Source organism: Cuculus canorus, chromosome 3 (genome assembly GCF_017976375.1).
Source record: "Cuculus canorus isolate bCucCan1 chromosome 3, bCucCan1.pri, whole genome shotgun sequence".
NCBI classification, from domain to species: Eukaryota; Metazoa; Chordata; class Aves; order Cuculiformes; family Cuculidae; genus Cuculus; species Cuculus canorus.
The window spans coordinates 107,403,674-107,419,481 of NC_071403.1; the positions used below are offsets into that span (position 1 = coordinate 107,403,674).

The following is a 15,808-nucleotide window of genomic DNA, read 5'->3' on the forward strand; positions in this document are numbered from 1 at the left end:
GGGAGGGGCGTATTTTTTTTAGTCAGTACTCTTGGTTACCACGTTGTAATGTGCAGGATATGAGACAGTATAAATTCACACAAAGTACTAGACTATAAAGTCAAGCATCTAAGCCAATTTATGCTAACTGAAGATTTGTTCTCAAATATTGCTAGATAAATAATCTATTTCCAAAGAGACTGTATCCATTTCTTAAACTGTGCATTTACAGGTTATTTAAGCTTGTCTTACTAGATCATTTTTATGCATGGTCTAACTTTGGCTTGATTTGCAGCATAATGAAAATTGTGGATATTAACTCAGTTTACTTTTTTTACTTTTTTTCTGAAATAGTTGGTGCTTAAATGCTATTTTAAAACATCCTGATCTACAACATGATTCAAGAAAATAGTGAAATGAGAGAAGGTCAGCATGTTAGAGGTGATCTTTAAAAACCTGCTTCACAGGGCGTTAGGTGGGTTAAACATAGGGTTAGGATCAGTACTGCAAGTCAAGTATGTGAAAACTTTATTAAACTTCTTAACTTTGCGTCTTTTTAAGTGTTCACTTAAGGCATTAATGGAACACAGCGCACAGGGAGAGTATGCATGTGGTAATAAATACAGAGTAAAATTTACAACTTTTTTCTGTTGTATTTCATTTTTTTTAATGTTAAGATTCTGAAGGCATGCTTTCAAAGGTTGTGGGGTTCACATATTTGCATCGTATTTTACAGTTATTGACATATCGGTATTACTTAATCTTATTTTTCCTGCATGCTTATCTTGCAGAGATTTCTGATATTATAAATCTCTGCATTCACTGCCTAGATTGGAAGAACTGTTAGATAGTTGTTTGACTGTAAGCAGTAGTACTAGATGTTATGTTATGCAACTTAGTTTTTGTTGAAAAGAAGTGTGGATTTTGAGTTGTGCTAATGAAAACTCTCCTTGAAAACTCACCTGATTAAAACCACCTTCAGTAACAATTAACACCTACAACTCTTAACTAAAGATCTGGGTTTGAGTATAGAGAAATATTTTTTATTCTTTCTCATTTACTTCTCTTGCTGCTGGTTTACTGTGAGGACTGACATTCGCTGAGGTGTACTGTGGAGGAGGTATCTTAAGTGCCATGTGAGGTACCTCATCATGTTAACAATACTAGATTTTATTCTCTCTGGTGTCTCTTTCCAGCCAAATGGGGAAAAACAATGCAAATACAATGTTGTTTAAAGTAGCATCACTCTGCTTAAAGCATCACTCTACTGAAGCATCGCTTAAGCATCAGTATATGGCATTTCGTAAAACTACTTGGTAGCTTTTGCTTTCTTCTGTTATCTTGTTGGATGTCAACAGGCTTTCTTAGTTAGCACTGCTCAGGCTTCGCCACTGACCAGTTCTCAGCTTCGCCTATAGGAGAGAATGTTCTCAATCTTTGGATTTCTTAAATGTATTGCAGGAGGTTACATAGTCAGTGCAGTATCTTGGTTGTAAGGGACATTGCATCTTTTGAGAAATCATTTCCTAGTGTTTGCTAGTAACCTCATCTTTTTTTTCTATTGTTTTTCTTTGATCTGGTTCGAGCAATAGAATGATTTTGTTCACAACAACTCTCGACTAAACTTTCCATCTTCCTGTTTGTGTTGCCTCCTAGAGTGTGTTTATGAGGTAGGATCAGTATCATTGTAACAGAGCCAGCTCCTTCCTCAGGACACTTGGCTGTTATCATTCAAAACTCCATTTGTCATCCTCTGATCCATAGAGTTTGAGGTTCAGTCAGGAATCTGTCAGCTCATCAAATACATCACTGGTGGCTCTCTCTTGTTTTAGCAATGCTAATACCACTTTGTGAATTAGGTGCCACCTCATATACTTGACCCGTTTAATAATAAGCTGGTATGTCTTGTCTCTGATCACTGAGCCTTCTACTCTGCAAAGTAACGTCTGCTGCCAACTCATATGTACTGTTAATGTACGTTTATTGTATCAGATTCGTGAACCATGCACTGTACAGAGTTTGATCTAAAACTGGCTTTTGGTATGTGACAATGTTAAACCTATATAAGGTGTGTCATCATGGGAATCTTACTGGAAGGAATACCAATTTGCTTCACTTTACTTATGAAGTGCAACTGTATCTATATTTTCGTGGCAGTAACTTCTGTCATTGTGTGTAATATTCCACAAATCTATGTAATATACCTTGTAGTGCTTGTAAATTAGATCTGCATTTGAAGCTTAGTCAAACTGCCTGAAGAAATTATGCTAGTTAAGTACCTCTGCTTCTAAACTTCTTAGTGTTTTATTTTCTTGGTTGTGTCATGGGAGTTTGTATGCAGAATGCCACAACTAAGCTTTTCTTTGGTGTTTAAGAGAATATAATATTTTTTTATTGAGGTCAATTGTTGCACAAACCAAGTATGTTGCTGTATGTTGTACCAATGGAAATATATCATAGGAAAGACAAAAGGTTAGCAAAGATAGGAAGTAGATAGTTTTTGTCGTTTGCTTTAAAGAGGGCATAAGCAATAAGTGGATAATTTAAAAGGAGAGAACAGTGAAGAAGAAAGAAGAAGAAAAATCACATGGTGAAGAATCAGAGTAAATCTCTGAGCCAGGGTAACTTGTGATACTCTTCTACTTTGATAGTTCTGCTAAAAAAAAAAAAATCCAAATAATACATTTGGGGAAAACTGATTACCATACTTGGAGTCATCTGGATCGCTCTTCTTTAAGCTGCTCTTGGAAACAAGCTTTCTAGCTAGTTAATACACAACTGTGTGCTTCAAATGAGATCAGAAACTGAATCTAATTAAAGACCGTTGCAGCCAACAATATTCTGAAATTGAGAGATTATTTTTATATATTTGGCGTAGGATTGTTGGTCTTTTTCCAGACTTGCTGCCTTTTGTTTGTCATAAAAGGTGTTGGCATTCATCCAGCTTGAAATAGAGGGGTCCAAGTTTAATGACGACTGCAGTCAGCAAAATCCTTGTACTAGTGTTAACCAGAGCTCAGTGCTGTGTAAGCTCTGACTTTCTGCTTTTTTTGTATTTTTGACATTTAATTCCCTTCTGTTGGGTGTTGCTGCTTTGAGGTAGAATAAAGGATGCTATGACAATGTGGTGATACCTAGTAGCATTTAATGTATGATGGATGTGAAGCTGTGTTAATTGATGTCGTCTGTCTTGGGTATTTTATTTATGTACCTGCATAGCTTTCTGCAAGCAACCTGTTGGTGATTATGTGAAGAATAAAGACTGTAAATATTGTGTGTTTATCAGCTTGTATTAAAAGTAATCTGGCTGCTTACATTGGGGTTTGTATGGCAATATTGCAGAATGGAACGATTTGATTGCTCTTGCCATGCTGTGGTCCCTTGTGTTCTTCAGTTTGTTTGAAGGCTCATTATGAATATATGTGTACATGTGACATGTTGCCTTTTTATGTTTTCATAAATGAATAGATATTTCTGGTTTGGATATTGCTGTAGTTTGGAAGTAGGGAGGGTAAAATGACTCTCAGCATTTCCAGTCATTTGATCAGGTTTTTTTTTTAGTCAGTTTTCAAACTTTTGTGCAGACAGTTGCACAGGTGTCTCCTCAAGCTACAGCTGCTTAGATCTTAGACTCAAATTAAAATTTCACGTGCTTCTTTTTGTCTTTTTTTAGTGTTCTTTTTCCATTTTTTTTTGTATTTGTGATTGATAGTTATGAAAAAAAGAAGCCTGTCTATGCTAGCACTGAAAAAAGGTATTGTAAGTAGGAACTTAAAATTTAAAAATTCATTGTGTGATGTTTAAGTGCGTTATTTAATTGTATTTGTCCTAGTGCACAAGTTCTTTGCATTCAAGAAAGCCTATATCCAGATAATAATATATTATAAATATTCAATATTTTTACATGGAATATGAGAAATTGCCACCAGTATAAGAACTAAAGAATAGATTGCTTTAACTTCTTCTGCAACAGAGTCTTCTGATATGCTGCTTATTTGTGCTTCTAGCATCCCAAGTGTCAGATGAGGCAGCTTGTTAGAAGACTTTGCTTTTGGAGAGAAGATGATGTTTTATGTGGAAGACTCACAATCTCTGTATTCAGTGGAGTTTTGTTAAGTGTTTATTTCTCTGCAAAAATAAATCTAGTACGAATCCATATCAGATTTTTCTGGAGGACTGAGCTGTTTAGTAAGTTTTCATGTTCACAATTTTTCTTGTAATTGGAAATGTAGTAAAAATATTGTGGAAGCTCTTCACTGAAAGGCAGCAAAAATTTCTGCACAAGAAAAAAATTCTACACGGGTATAATCTGGGCAGATTTAGACTGGACATTAGGAAAAATTTCTTCACTATGAGAGTGGTGAGACACTGGCACAGGTTTCCCAGGGAAGCTGTGGTTGCTCCATCCCTGGAAGTGTTAAAGGCCAGGCTGGATGGGACCTTGGGCAGCCTGATCCGGTGGGATGTCCCTGCCCGTGGCAGGGCGGTTGGAACTAGGTGATTTTTAAGGTCCCTTCCAAACCTAACTATACTATGAATTCACTGCATCAGTGTAGATGTCACCCCAAACCCTTTTGCTTTATTATATGTCTTAATATAGCTAGAGCTCTTTTTATGTTATCCTGAGTAATATATAGAAATTTTGTTTAGTAAGTTGATGCAGGTTTGGTAATTGATGAATTGCAAAGTTACAGTTACAGTAGGTAGTATTAAAATTCATTCTAGGGAGGCAAATTTAATGGGTGTATTCATGTTAAAAAATAAAAGACTAAAGTAAGAATTCAGGAAGATCTATGGTAATGTGGAAAATCTTACATAATAGAAATACATTTCAATTCTAAATGTAGAGAGGCTATTAAGAAAAATTTAGGAGGAAGCTGAACCAGGGAAGTCAAGAGAGATGAACCATAGCAGCTGGAGAAGGAAAATGTCTCCACTCTTGGGCATTGGCTTTCACCGTTGGAAGTAGTCACCTTCTGTTTGCCAAAAAGAAGGAAACTATGCCTTTCTTCGTACTTTTTAATAACACTGGTATCTAATGTTAGTAAAGAGAGGAATCAAATGTTGAATAGGGTTAATTTTTCTGATTTTATGCATCTTGAGTGGTTTTTTGAATTTAAGAAATGTGGTTAAGCTGCTAACAAAGGGACAAAGGTCCTTTTAACGTAATAGCTAGGAAAACTAGTTTGTATAATGGAGTTTACATGCCAAAAGTATCCTAAGGCATTTAAGTCCTGGTTTTATGGTCTGTTGGTTTAGCTTTCTGGGTTTGATTATTTTTTTTAAAACAGTAGCAGAGGTCAGAAAACTTGAAGAGAGCACCTATCTTAAATTTGTTTTTATTAACTTAGCAAAACAAAACACTGAAGGGCAGACAGGAATTGATACAGTTTTACTTAGAACAAAAAGTTGTGTTCTGTTGATTATGAAACCCTTCACTTTTAAGTTCATTTTTACATCTCAGTTGCTTTTTTTTAATTTAACTCTAGAAAACAAATTGATCTTTTTTGCTGTTGAGTGTTATCTTGATTGTTAACTTCTTACGTATATGAATTCTCATTTCTTTATAAAATTCTGTATTTTGGTTATAGTTTGCATTTATTGAAAATGAAAGTGTTTTCTGGGTCCTTGTTATGCTTTTGTTTTCAGACCTTGGTTAGGAAGCAAACAGTGATTTGAGACTATTACTTTAAGTGTGGTTGTGTGGTATAACACGTTGTTTGGTATTCCTTTATGTCCAGAGCTTCCTCCAGGGGCGTTGATCCTTTGTGGCATGTAGGTTATGTGCTCAAATTCAAATCCTTTTCTTGTCACATCAAGGTGTATGTTGCAGTACTTCTTCAGTGACTAGTTGTGATCATTTCTCCAGATGTCAGATAGCTTGTATTTTTCTTAAGCTCTTTTAAGCAGAATTGTTCCAAATATTTTGCTTTATCGTCATTTTGGTATACATTCAGCTTTACCTTTGGTTTGCAGCTGCTTATATTACTATAATAAAGAATACTTTCTGCTTTAAATAGATTTACTACTGGTGTACATTTTTGTAAATCATTGAAGTGTATACGGTTTATACTGGTTGCAAATTTATTGTTTTCATTTTTGGTTTATTTCCAGAATATTCTGGCATTCTTTAAAGTCTTGGCTCTGTAGTTGAGACCACCTTAGTACTATTTACATACTCATTCATTCTTTGGGAGTTTCAGTTGATTTGCCAATATAAAGATTGACCAGAAGTAGGAGTAGTATTTTTCATCTAGAATAGTAGGCTCTTTTATATAAAGAAATCACGATGTAGGATGTCATGCCAGTCATGACAATGACAGTATTGAAAACACTGGGCATTTTGGGGTTTTGGTGGGTTTTTTTGTTGTTGTTGTTGTTTTGGGTTGTTTGGTTTTTTTTTAATAGTGAAGGCAACCCAGCTGTAAATCTGACTACAGTTAGACTTCTGCTCGTATCTCCATCTAACTTCTGAACTTTTTAGTATTGAAGTTTAAAGGTGCTTTACTGCAAGTAAAGTGGTGGAGTTACCAGTGGACACCTGCCTCCCCCTGTCCTTTATGCCGCTAGCTGGGCTTGTGGCCTTCTCTCCACGTTCAGTTCTGTCAGATTTGGATTAACTTGCTGGTGTCAAGCTTTTAATTTATATTTTAAAAGGGCTACTCCATGTCCATTGAAAGCAGGTTTGTAAGTAAAATTGAAGAAAACTGCCTTTGAGTTTTCCAGACTTGACTGTTTCTAAGCCTAATGGGAAAATGATTTGAGCTGGTTAGTCTGAACCAGTAGTGCAACTACTGCCACAAACAGTATTGGTTTCATAGAACTTGCATTTGCATTTAGATGCAGGGTATCTGACAAATCCTCATTGATTCTGTTAAAACCCTTTCCTTGGTAGACAGCAGTTTGGGTTAAGGCTTGATTGCAATTCTAGTGTGCGTTTGGTTTACAATTACCATTTTTTTAAAATATTTTCAGTACTGGAAAAGGAGAAGGCTCAGGAACTGGAATTATAATGTCCTAAGACCTATAATACCCAAATGGGATTGTTATATTTCTTTGCTCTAGTTGTCTTGAGTGATATAACCCTTGTTCTGCATTATTTGGTCCTCGAAATGAAAAATCTTTAGCAAATCTGTAGTCAATACAGACTTGCAAAGATGTGTATTGACAACTGCATATTTAGTAAAACTTGTGTCTATGTCTGTCTTTTTGTGTGTGACTTCTTTTAACTCAGGTTAGTTGCAGGCTGTTGCTGTTGTATTACTGGAGGATTGGACTCTAGGATGGCTGAGACAGATTGCTCCACTGTGTAGTATGCAAAATCCAGAGTGCCAGAATGCTGGAAAGTGAAGCAAAAATCGTTTAAAGCACAGAATGGATTTTAAATAAAGTTCAGCATTAGGTAAAAGGTCAGGCTGTAGTTCCTTTTTTTTATTTGTAGCAGTTCATCCGTATACATTACTATGCATATTGTATGTGTAAGTTAATCTCATTTTTTAATCTACTATAACTGTTCTTTTGATTCTTGAAAATCCTTTTGGGTATTTTGCATTCCAATATCGATCCCCGTCTGTCTGACTACTTCAGCTGGGTAATCATTTTTCTTGTTTATCCCTAATCCTTTTAATATTTCCTTCCTGCCACTGTGTAACAGTACAGTTTGCCTATTGTTTAGAATGTGTGTCAATGATGACTGTAAGACTGTATAGTAGAAGTGGTTGTATTTTAGCCTAGATTTCACAAAACCAGTTTACAATGAAACAAAAATGCAAAGCTCAACATGTGTCTTCAAAGCATGTATGCTGACCGTAGCGCATCACTTTGCTTAGTCATACAAAATGTTCCTCTTTATGAACCATATCCTGTATTGAGCTGTTCTGAAAAATTAAATATGAAGCTATTTCAAAGTACTTCTTATTCTGTGTTCTTCTTACTTAACAAAAAAAAAATCTCTCTTTTTCTGCGTAGTATATGTATATCCATATATGTGCATATAAAAAAACTTCTTTTTAAAGAAGCAGCTGTGGAACAGTAAGTATCTCAGTAAAGGCATTCAGACACAAGAATCTGATAGTTATCTTCAGCCTTCTCCTTGAATGAAAACATCCTGTCCTTATTTCTGTGGTGACTGAGCAAAGGCATCTCTGGTCACATGAAGTTTGGACTAAATGATAAAAATCCCTCCCCGAGAAGGTCTCCAGAAAAACATGGGTCTGTTTTGTTTCACCTGAAGAATGAGGAGGAAACCCTCCCACACCCAATGGAGTTTTCTTCTCTATTTCTCACACACTAGGTTATACCTTAAGATCCATTCACTGTCCTAACCAATACTTTAACTGTTCTGCTTTTCTCATTAACTGAACTTGGCATATACTTTCTCTGCGTGTCAAAGCAGAGCATGCAAACATAAAGAAGGAAACGAATTTGATACAGAAGTGAAAAGAAAGGTTTTAATTCTTCTTCAGAAACCATTTTTATTTCCATACTATTTTGATACTAACCAAGATAGGAGGGTATGTATGTTTGGTTGTGTTTTGTTACAACTGCTCTATTATAACAAAGAAAACAAAAAAAATCCCCCGAGATTGAGACTTCTGATATTCGTTGACTGTCTTAATAAAAACACCTCTAACTAGTGACTAGTTTGAGTGAGTATGAATAAACCTTTCAGGAAGGTAAAGAAATATTCTCTGATTTCTTTTTATTCTGTTCTTTGAAGATTGCTCTCCTCCCCCTCCTGCACTTTGTAACAAATATACAGTGGTTGCAATGACAGTTTGGATGTGTTATGCCTTGACTTCTGAGATGCTACAACCTTCCTGTGTGCTTCTGAGATGAAAACGAGACATGTTTTTGAGATACACTGACTTAAGTGAATGACCTCTGTCTGAATATGGAAGTACACAGCACATTGTAACTTATTCAGTTATTATTGTTCTTATACACATAGTAACTCAAGTTGTTCTTGGTAATGGTAGGGTGTCTTCTGTCATGTGTTTAGTAATGGCAGGTTCTTTTTGTAAACTAATTGCAAAATAATAGCAAGTAAGTCTGAACCTTCAGACCTACTGAAAGTAAAGGTTTTGTCTTGAAATGCAAATCTGGTTACCAATAGTAATTTATACATAGAAATAACACTGTCACTGGTTAACGGAATAATTTTTAAATGGTCGGTAAAGCTGCCTTTTAGAGTAGATATGAAGTTTGTTTCCAAAGATAGGAGTCTTATTTTAAATTCATCAAAATGTCACTTTTCTTGTTTGGATTGCATTCAATGTGTTTAAAATGCTATCTTTCCTGATACATTTCTGTTTTCTTGAGAAGAGTGTCTGGCTCAGAATAGTTTGTAAAAGCTTGATTGATCCAGATTCTTCCTTTATCTCTATAGAGATTCTTTGTTGGCTCAGGCTGGTGAGATGTCAGGGATATCACAACACTTCCAGCTTCAGCAGTGTTTGATGAAAAGCTATAAAGAGAATATGTCCCACAGAGAAATCTCATCAGCAAACCAACTCATAGTTTCTATTCTTTCTGTAGTCATTTGAAATACTGCTTTTTTGATCATAAAGAAGTTTGCAGCCGGCTAAGTTTTTCTGGGTGGGTTGTAGGTTGTCTGTTCAGACTTGATTTATGAGAAGTTTGATGGATGTGACCTTGAAAAGTGATTGTTCTCCTTGTTAATAGTTCAGTTTCTTTAAAGGAGAGACTGAAACGTGATTAAATTGTGTATGCTTTTTCCATTAATTGTCCAGTAATGTGAAAATCAAATGGCAAAAGTGCATGCAACTCTTCATTAAATTAATTGGCAAGTTGTATAAGCAATTTCTTGCCTTGCTAAAATGGTCAGCTTATTAAATGAGACCTGTCAGCTGCTTCAAGGGTAGGGGTAGAAGAGTAATAAATTGTAATTAGGGTGGTAAGTGTTCTGAGTACAAACTCGTCATTATAGAATCAGACACCTGCTTTAACAAACAATTTTATGATATTTCTACATACAGTTAGGATTATATAAAATTGTTCTTGTGAAGGACTGGGTGACACAGATTAGGAGTATATAATGCATGTGTATCTTCGTGCCATGCAGTCTGTGTGTTAGGATGATTCTTTATTCAGGAATAAGTATCTTCTATATTTGCTGTGCTAATTTATTTCATAGTAAGTCACATACATATTAGATTTTCAAGGAAAGGGAGAACTATTTTATGTGTGATACATTGCTTTTGAAAAATGAAGTTCTGCTTCTGCACACACGTAGGAATTATTTATCTTAATTATGATAATAAATAGGATATAATGAAATGGAATTCAACTCTTGATACCTTGTTTGGCTTTGAAGATGTTGGTAGGAGGATGCTGATTTGTGTAATAGACAGTAGCTTCAAAGAACATCTGGGAGACAGGTCGGTGCTTCATATTGTATGTGTGTGTTTGACAAAGAAGCAGTGTTATTGTTGTGAATCTGCCCATGTCTAGTGAATGTTTTGAAATAGCCTTTTTGTTGTATAAAGGGCATAAATTAGCAAAAAATACTACTGGTGAGTGATTCCATAATTTTTTTCTGTGGAATGCAGCTTGCCATTGCCCTTCCTTTATGTCTTTCGAGATAGTATGTTCTTGTGTTCTTAATTATTCTGCTCTGACTTGTTTTTTTTGTGTTCCTTTTGTAAGGGCTGGAAGTGTTTGCTAATAAAGGAAAAAGGGCTACTAAGCTGTTCCTCTTGTTTGATGAAATTTTAAATAGCTTTATATAATAGAATTAAATCAGGAATCCTGCTAAAGCAGTGACGTTTATGGTTCTATTAATGTTTGTAATTTATTTTGAGAACAAATTCGTTTTTGATCCTTTTTTGAGCAAGTAATAAAAAGGTAAACATGTTTAGTGCTATGGATTGTAGCAATATATCTCTTATAGAAACCTTTATCTCTGTAAGTAGAGAAGGTGGGTATATTTGCCACTTGCTGAGGAAAGAAAAAACCCTTGAAACTTTTCTTAATGGTTCTTTGGTGGTAATGTCTTTTATTCAGACTTGGTATCAAAAGGAGAAGCTCTCATCAACTTTTACTGAACTGCAGTAAAGCAGAACTCCCGTCTTACACTGCACTGAGTGCTGAGTTCAGCATGCAGTTACGGTAGTGTGGTGCTGGCTGATTAGAGTTTCAAATAAAATGCAGTGATGTTTTACTGGGAGCTGCTGGATTTTCATGCTTTAAATAAAGATTGTTTTCAGAAGCATGCAGTAGGGACTCTACAAGGAAACACTTCAAATACTATCAGTCACCTGTCGTTTCAGCTGCTTGCTCCCTTTCCAGAAAAAGATAAACATATCTATATCAAGAGCCAAATCATGACGTAGTCTGCAGAAAGTCTCTTTCCCTGCTCTTGACTCTGCTGTGGGCCTGAGTTAGGGAAGCTGAAGGACAATTGTCTGTTGGCTGATCCAGCTTGGCTTAAATATATTGGACTTTTCTGTTGCTCACTTGAATTTGTACACTGGGAAAGGGAGTGTTTTACCATGTACATAGTACTTGGAAGCGCAATGTAGGGAGAGGGTCTTGTTTGTTCACTTTTCGGGACTGTGACGAAAGTAATAGTGACACTGGATTAAAAAGAGAAACTGAAGTCTGATTTCTAAATATCTGCTGGTGTTATGTAACCTGGTATTAAAACATGTATGTGACTTTGTATGGTGGTGGTAGGTTGTGTTTGAACCATTTCCTCTGAAAGCAATGCCGATTTTTTTTAATAGTAGAGTCCTGTTGTATTTTGTTACAGTTTATTATATCAAACAAAATATTCTAATTTGTAAAAGAATACCCAAGAGAATAACTATGAAACAATGAGTTAATATTTTGTACAAAGATCTAAAGACGTTCTCTAAAATGTCTTTCTTCTACTGCTTGTGGTGCTTCTTCCATGCTGATAGTGATATATTCTTGGTTTCTTCATATCCTTGCTAGGTCTATAGTAGGCTTTGCATTGGTCTTCAAAATAAATGTATCTAGAGTCCTGAGCAGGCTGAATCCCAACAGCTTGACATGCATTTCTGACAAAACCTACAGTTCTAAAAGTTGGCCTAAATTAGTCAAATACAGTCCTTAAGGAAACACTTACCTTGATATAGATACATATGTGAGTGCAAATGCAGACTAATAAAAATAGTGGACAGAATTTAAAAACTTGTAATATGATGCCTTTTTATAAAGCAGGCTGCATGAGAATGGCATTATCTGTTAGTCATGGAAATCAGTAGATCACTGGATCTGCTAGGGCAGATGAACTAACAAACCATGTGAATTTAAGGGTCTATCCTAAACATGAATGTCAAGGGCTGCTGTTGCACTACTGCTCTATCACTTCTCTGCACTGCAGTGAAAAATTAAAAGATTTGTAAAAGCTAAAACATGGAACTTTTTATGATATCCATAAACTTAGGAATATAATTAAAATCCTGAAACTAGTACGTTATCTATTATTTACACAACTTTTTGCAATGAACTTCTGTAACTCGTAATGTGCCACCTGAACGATGTTCTTATTAAAGCAGATAAGAACATAAACATAAGAGGAGGTTTAAAAAAATCGATCTTATAAATATTATTTAAATTCTAGGCAAAGTACTAGGCTGTTTTAAAGATAGATGGAAATAGTGGAGGTTTTTAACAGTAAGAAAAAAAAATGATGTTATCTAGTATCATATTTATGTTGGTAATCTTTGCTTGTAAGAAGAAAATATAAAGAGTTTGTACACGAAGGAAATACATGTAATTGTTTTTTGATGCTGTTTTGCTATATTTACCTACTAAAATTGGAGGAAATGTTTATATTAGTGATTTCCTCTTGCATTTAACTAGTGCTAAGACTTAGGTTAATATTTTTCTAAGCACTTATTTCTAGGCATTATATCCCTCTTTAAATGAAACTAAAGCACATTTAATGGATCAACCATGTAGACAAGGAATACTGCTTTGATTCCTCAATATGTCCTAAAATTCCAAAGAATATACCAAAATTAAGTGTAAGAAGGTTACTCCATGGGGAAAAAAAACAAATGACGTACTGCTGTTACTGACATTCAATGTGTTTGGAAGCAGAATTATATATTATGTTGTTTGTAGTTTAAGAAAAACAAACACAATATCCATTACCTTTAGTAACTCCAAAACCAGTGAATTACTGAACTCTTGGAGAAGATATTCTTGACTCTTTGTCAGAGATGCTTATATTTGGTAAATCCTACTCGGTCATGGAAATAATCAGTAGAGATTAAATTTTAAAATGGCATTAGTTTAAACATCAGATTAATAAACTTAGTGTTGTTTTTACTTATATCTACTATGCTGTATCTAACTGTAAAGATGAAAAACAAAGTAGTCAATGACATTTGTTGGGGTAATAGTGGCATTTGTAGTAGAACCATCTAGTTCGCAGACTTGCAAATAACCAAGGCGTGTTAGAAACCGTTTATAAGTTCAGGTATTCATTTTCTGTTGTTGTGAGGGTTTTTTTCTGGTCAGACCTGGAAAGGATCTCTGCATTTCCCCAGAACGCTTAAGTCGCCATGTCCTAGTGACCTAAAGGTATTGGTTTTTTGAGTCTCTTGAATCCACCTGTTTTTTAACAGTGCTCAGGTATATTGAGCCAAGTAAGACCCTCTTGGATATAAGCAAGTTTCTCACTGTTTACATTACAGACTAAATTGGTCATGGGAGTGGTCTGTTGTTTCCCAGTATGGCTTAGTCACTGGAGAACATGACAACTTTTTTCCACAATAAAGAACTGGTTTTCTTCAGAATGAGAAATCTTAACTTCTTCTCCAAGTTTTTTAAGTGTTACCTAGTTGTCCAAGAACCCTTCTTTTATGTCTTCATTCTCTCCTTGTCTTGGTGGCTTTCCATCTTGTCACTGTTGCCACCAGGTTGTTAAAGTTGCTCCTCAATATTCCTTTTCTTATTTCTGTATGCCTGCAGCTAGTGCCTCAGACCTTTTGTGCTTGTAGCCAGTGCCAGTCAATTCTTTTACTGTTCAAGGCACTGAAGTACATGGGAACAGCACTTTTAATATTAGCATTGAGAGCATGTAGAGGAAGAAAATCCTCTTCTGCTAATGCATGGACTTTTCAAATAAGTTGAACCTTTAACCAACTCTTTCAATATGTGAAATCTTAGTTCGGGTCAATCGAGTTTAATGAATCACTCAATTAAAATCAGTTGGTTATTCATAATGGAAAGGCTTAGGAAACTGAAGGTGTGAATATCAGGGCTGTGCATTATGTGGCGAGTTGTTTCTTAATGTCGTGGCCAAATGTGTAGCTTCACAGCTGTTTCTGAGGCTGTGTGGGTTCAGCAGTCACACACATTGCACAAATCAGAATTTTTGCAAGGTGAATGGTGCATTATGAAATATTTAACAAACACAATTTTTTTTAAACTTTTACCATAATTTTTGCTTATTGAAACAGTATTTTACTGACGTATGGCATGCTGATTTTTCTCTCCCTTTCAGAAGAGAAACCCGATTGCTCCAAGGCCCGCTGTGAGGTCCAGTTTTCTCCTCGCTGTCCAGAAGATTCCATCTTGATTGAAGGTTATGCTCCTCCCGGTGAATGCTGTCCACTACCGAGCCGTTGTGTGTGTAATCCTGCAGGCTGCTTGAGGAAGGTTTGCCAACCTGGCTATTTGAACATATTGGTTTCAAAGGCATCGGGAAAGCCAGGGGAATGCTGTGATCTCTATGAATGTAAACCAGGTAAAAGCAGACATGAGTTTTTGCCGTGCTTCAATTTTTTCTAACTATCTGTCAAGCATCTTAACTTATATAATTGCATTTAATGTAGCCTATATCAATTCTTCTCTAAATGATTACATGTGGATAGTACCTATTAAAAAAAGATAAATATTATGTTAAATTTTACTTTCTTTTTTTCTTCAGACAATTTAAACAGAGGAGCAAGGGAAAAGTAGCTTAGTAAGAATGTCATGTTTCTTTGGATGCTACTAAAGTGACACCCTTTATGTACTGATTGGATTATACAAAGGTTTTTCATAATAGGAATACATTGTGGACGGACAGGGAGTTAAAATTTCTGTCTTAAGATTTCTCTATATTGCAAAATGATGACCCTTAAAGACTGCAGAGCAAAAGAGTTGTGAACGAGCATATTGAAAGGCTTTACAACATTTTCAGTATTTGCCCATCTTCTGTTTCATGAGAACATAAATCACCCTCTCTTGTGATTTATTATTCTTGAAGTGGAAGAGGTAATTCACTCTTCTTTTTGATCCAGGCTTTGGTAAAGATGAATAATAAAAGCAGAGGGATGAAAGCAGGCATATAAAATCGTATAATCCAAAATCTTATATGTAAACAGGTTCAACTATGCTTAAACTGTGCCTTTTCTGTGCTTGTTTAACATTTTCTTAAATCCTTCACAGGAGAAGATCATACAGTCTTTGTATCTTCTAGTGCTTCTCTTTGTTTTTCCTAATATCCAATGCAAATCTGTCTATGTGGAAGTTTAAGCAAACTTTTCATTCCCTGAAATTAATTTTTTTCATTTTATTCACTACCTAAAGAGTAGTTGGTGAACAAATCAGAGTATTCTTTAGCTTTCTTTCAGCTACAATTAGCTGTAATTTCTTATGGTGTAGTTTTCTTGGATTCCTTCCTTATTTGTCCCTTTGTAAGTTTTCTTAATTTTATCCACGTGTTTTTAAAGTGTGGTGTCCAAAAGCAGGTTACTGTTTTGGGTGAATCTTCATCAGCACTAAATAAATAAAATAGAGTAAATAGAATTACTTTGTCTTTCATACAGAAGTCCAAATAAGAGCT

General features: G+C 35.3%; 1 protein-coding gene across 3 annotated transcripts in view; it reads left to right on the forward strand.

The window, feature by feature from the left end:
- The window catches only part of CRIM1 (cysteine rich transmembrane BMP regulator 1), a 177,469-nt gene that overhangs the window by 66,095 nt on the left and 95,566 nt on the right, over nt 1-15,808 (forward strand). For 2 of the 3 annotated variants that reach the window (XM_009559351.2, XM_054061583.1), the window contains exon 3: nt 14,483-14,725. The exons of the other annotated variant lie outside the window; for it this stretch is intronic. In XM_009559351.2, coding sequence (XP_009557646.2) covers nt 14,483-14,725 — 243 coding nt within the window. The remainder of the gene's footprint in view (nt 1-14,482; nt 14,726-15,808) is intronic. 3 annotated transcript variants of the gene reach the window in all.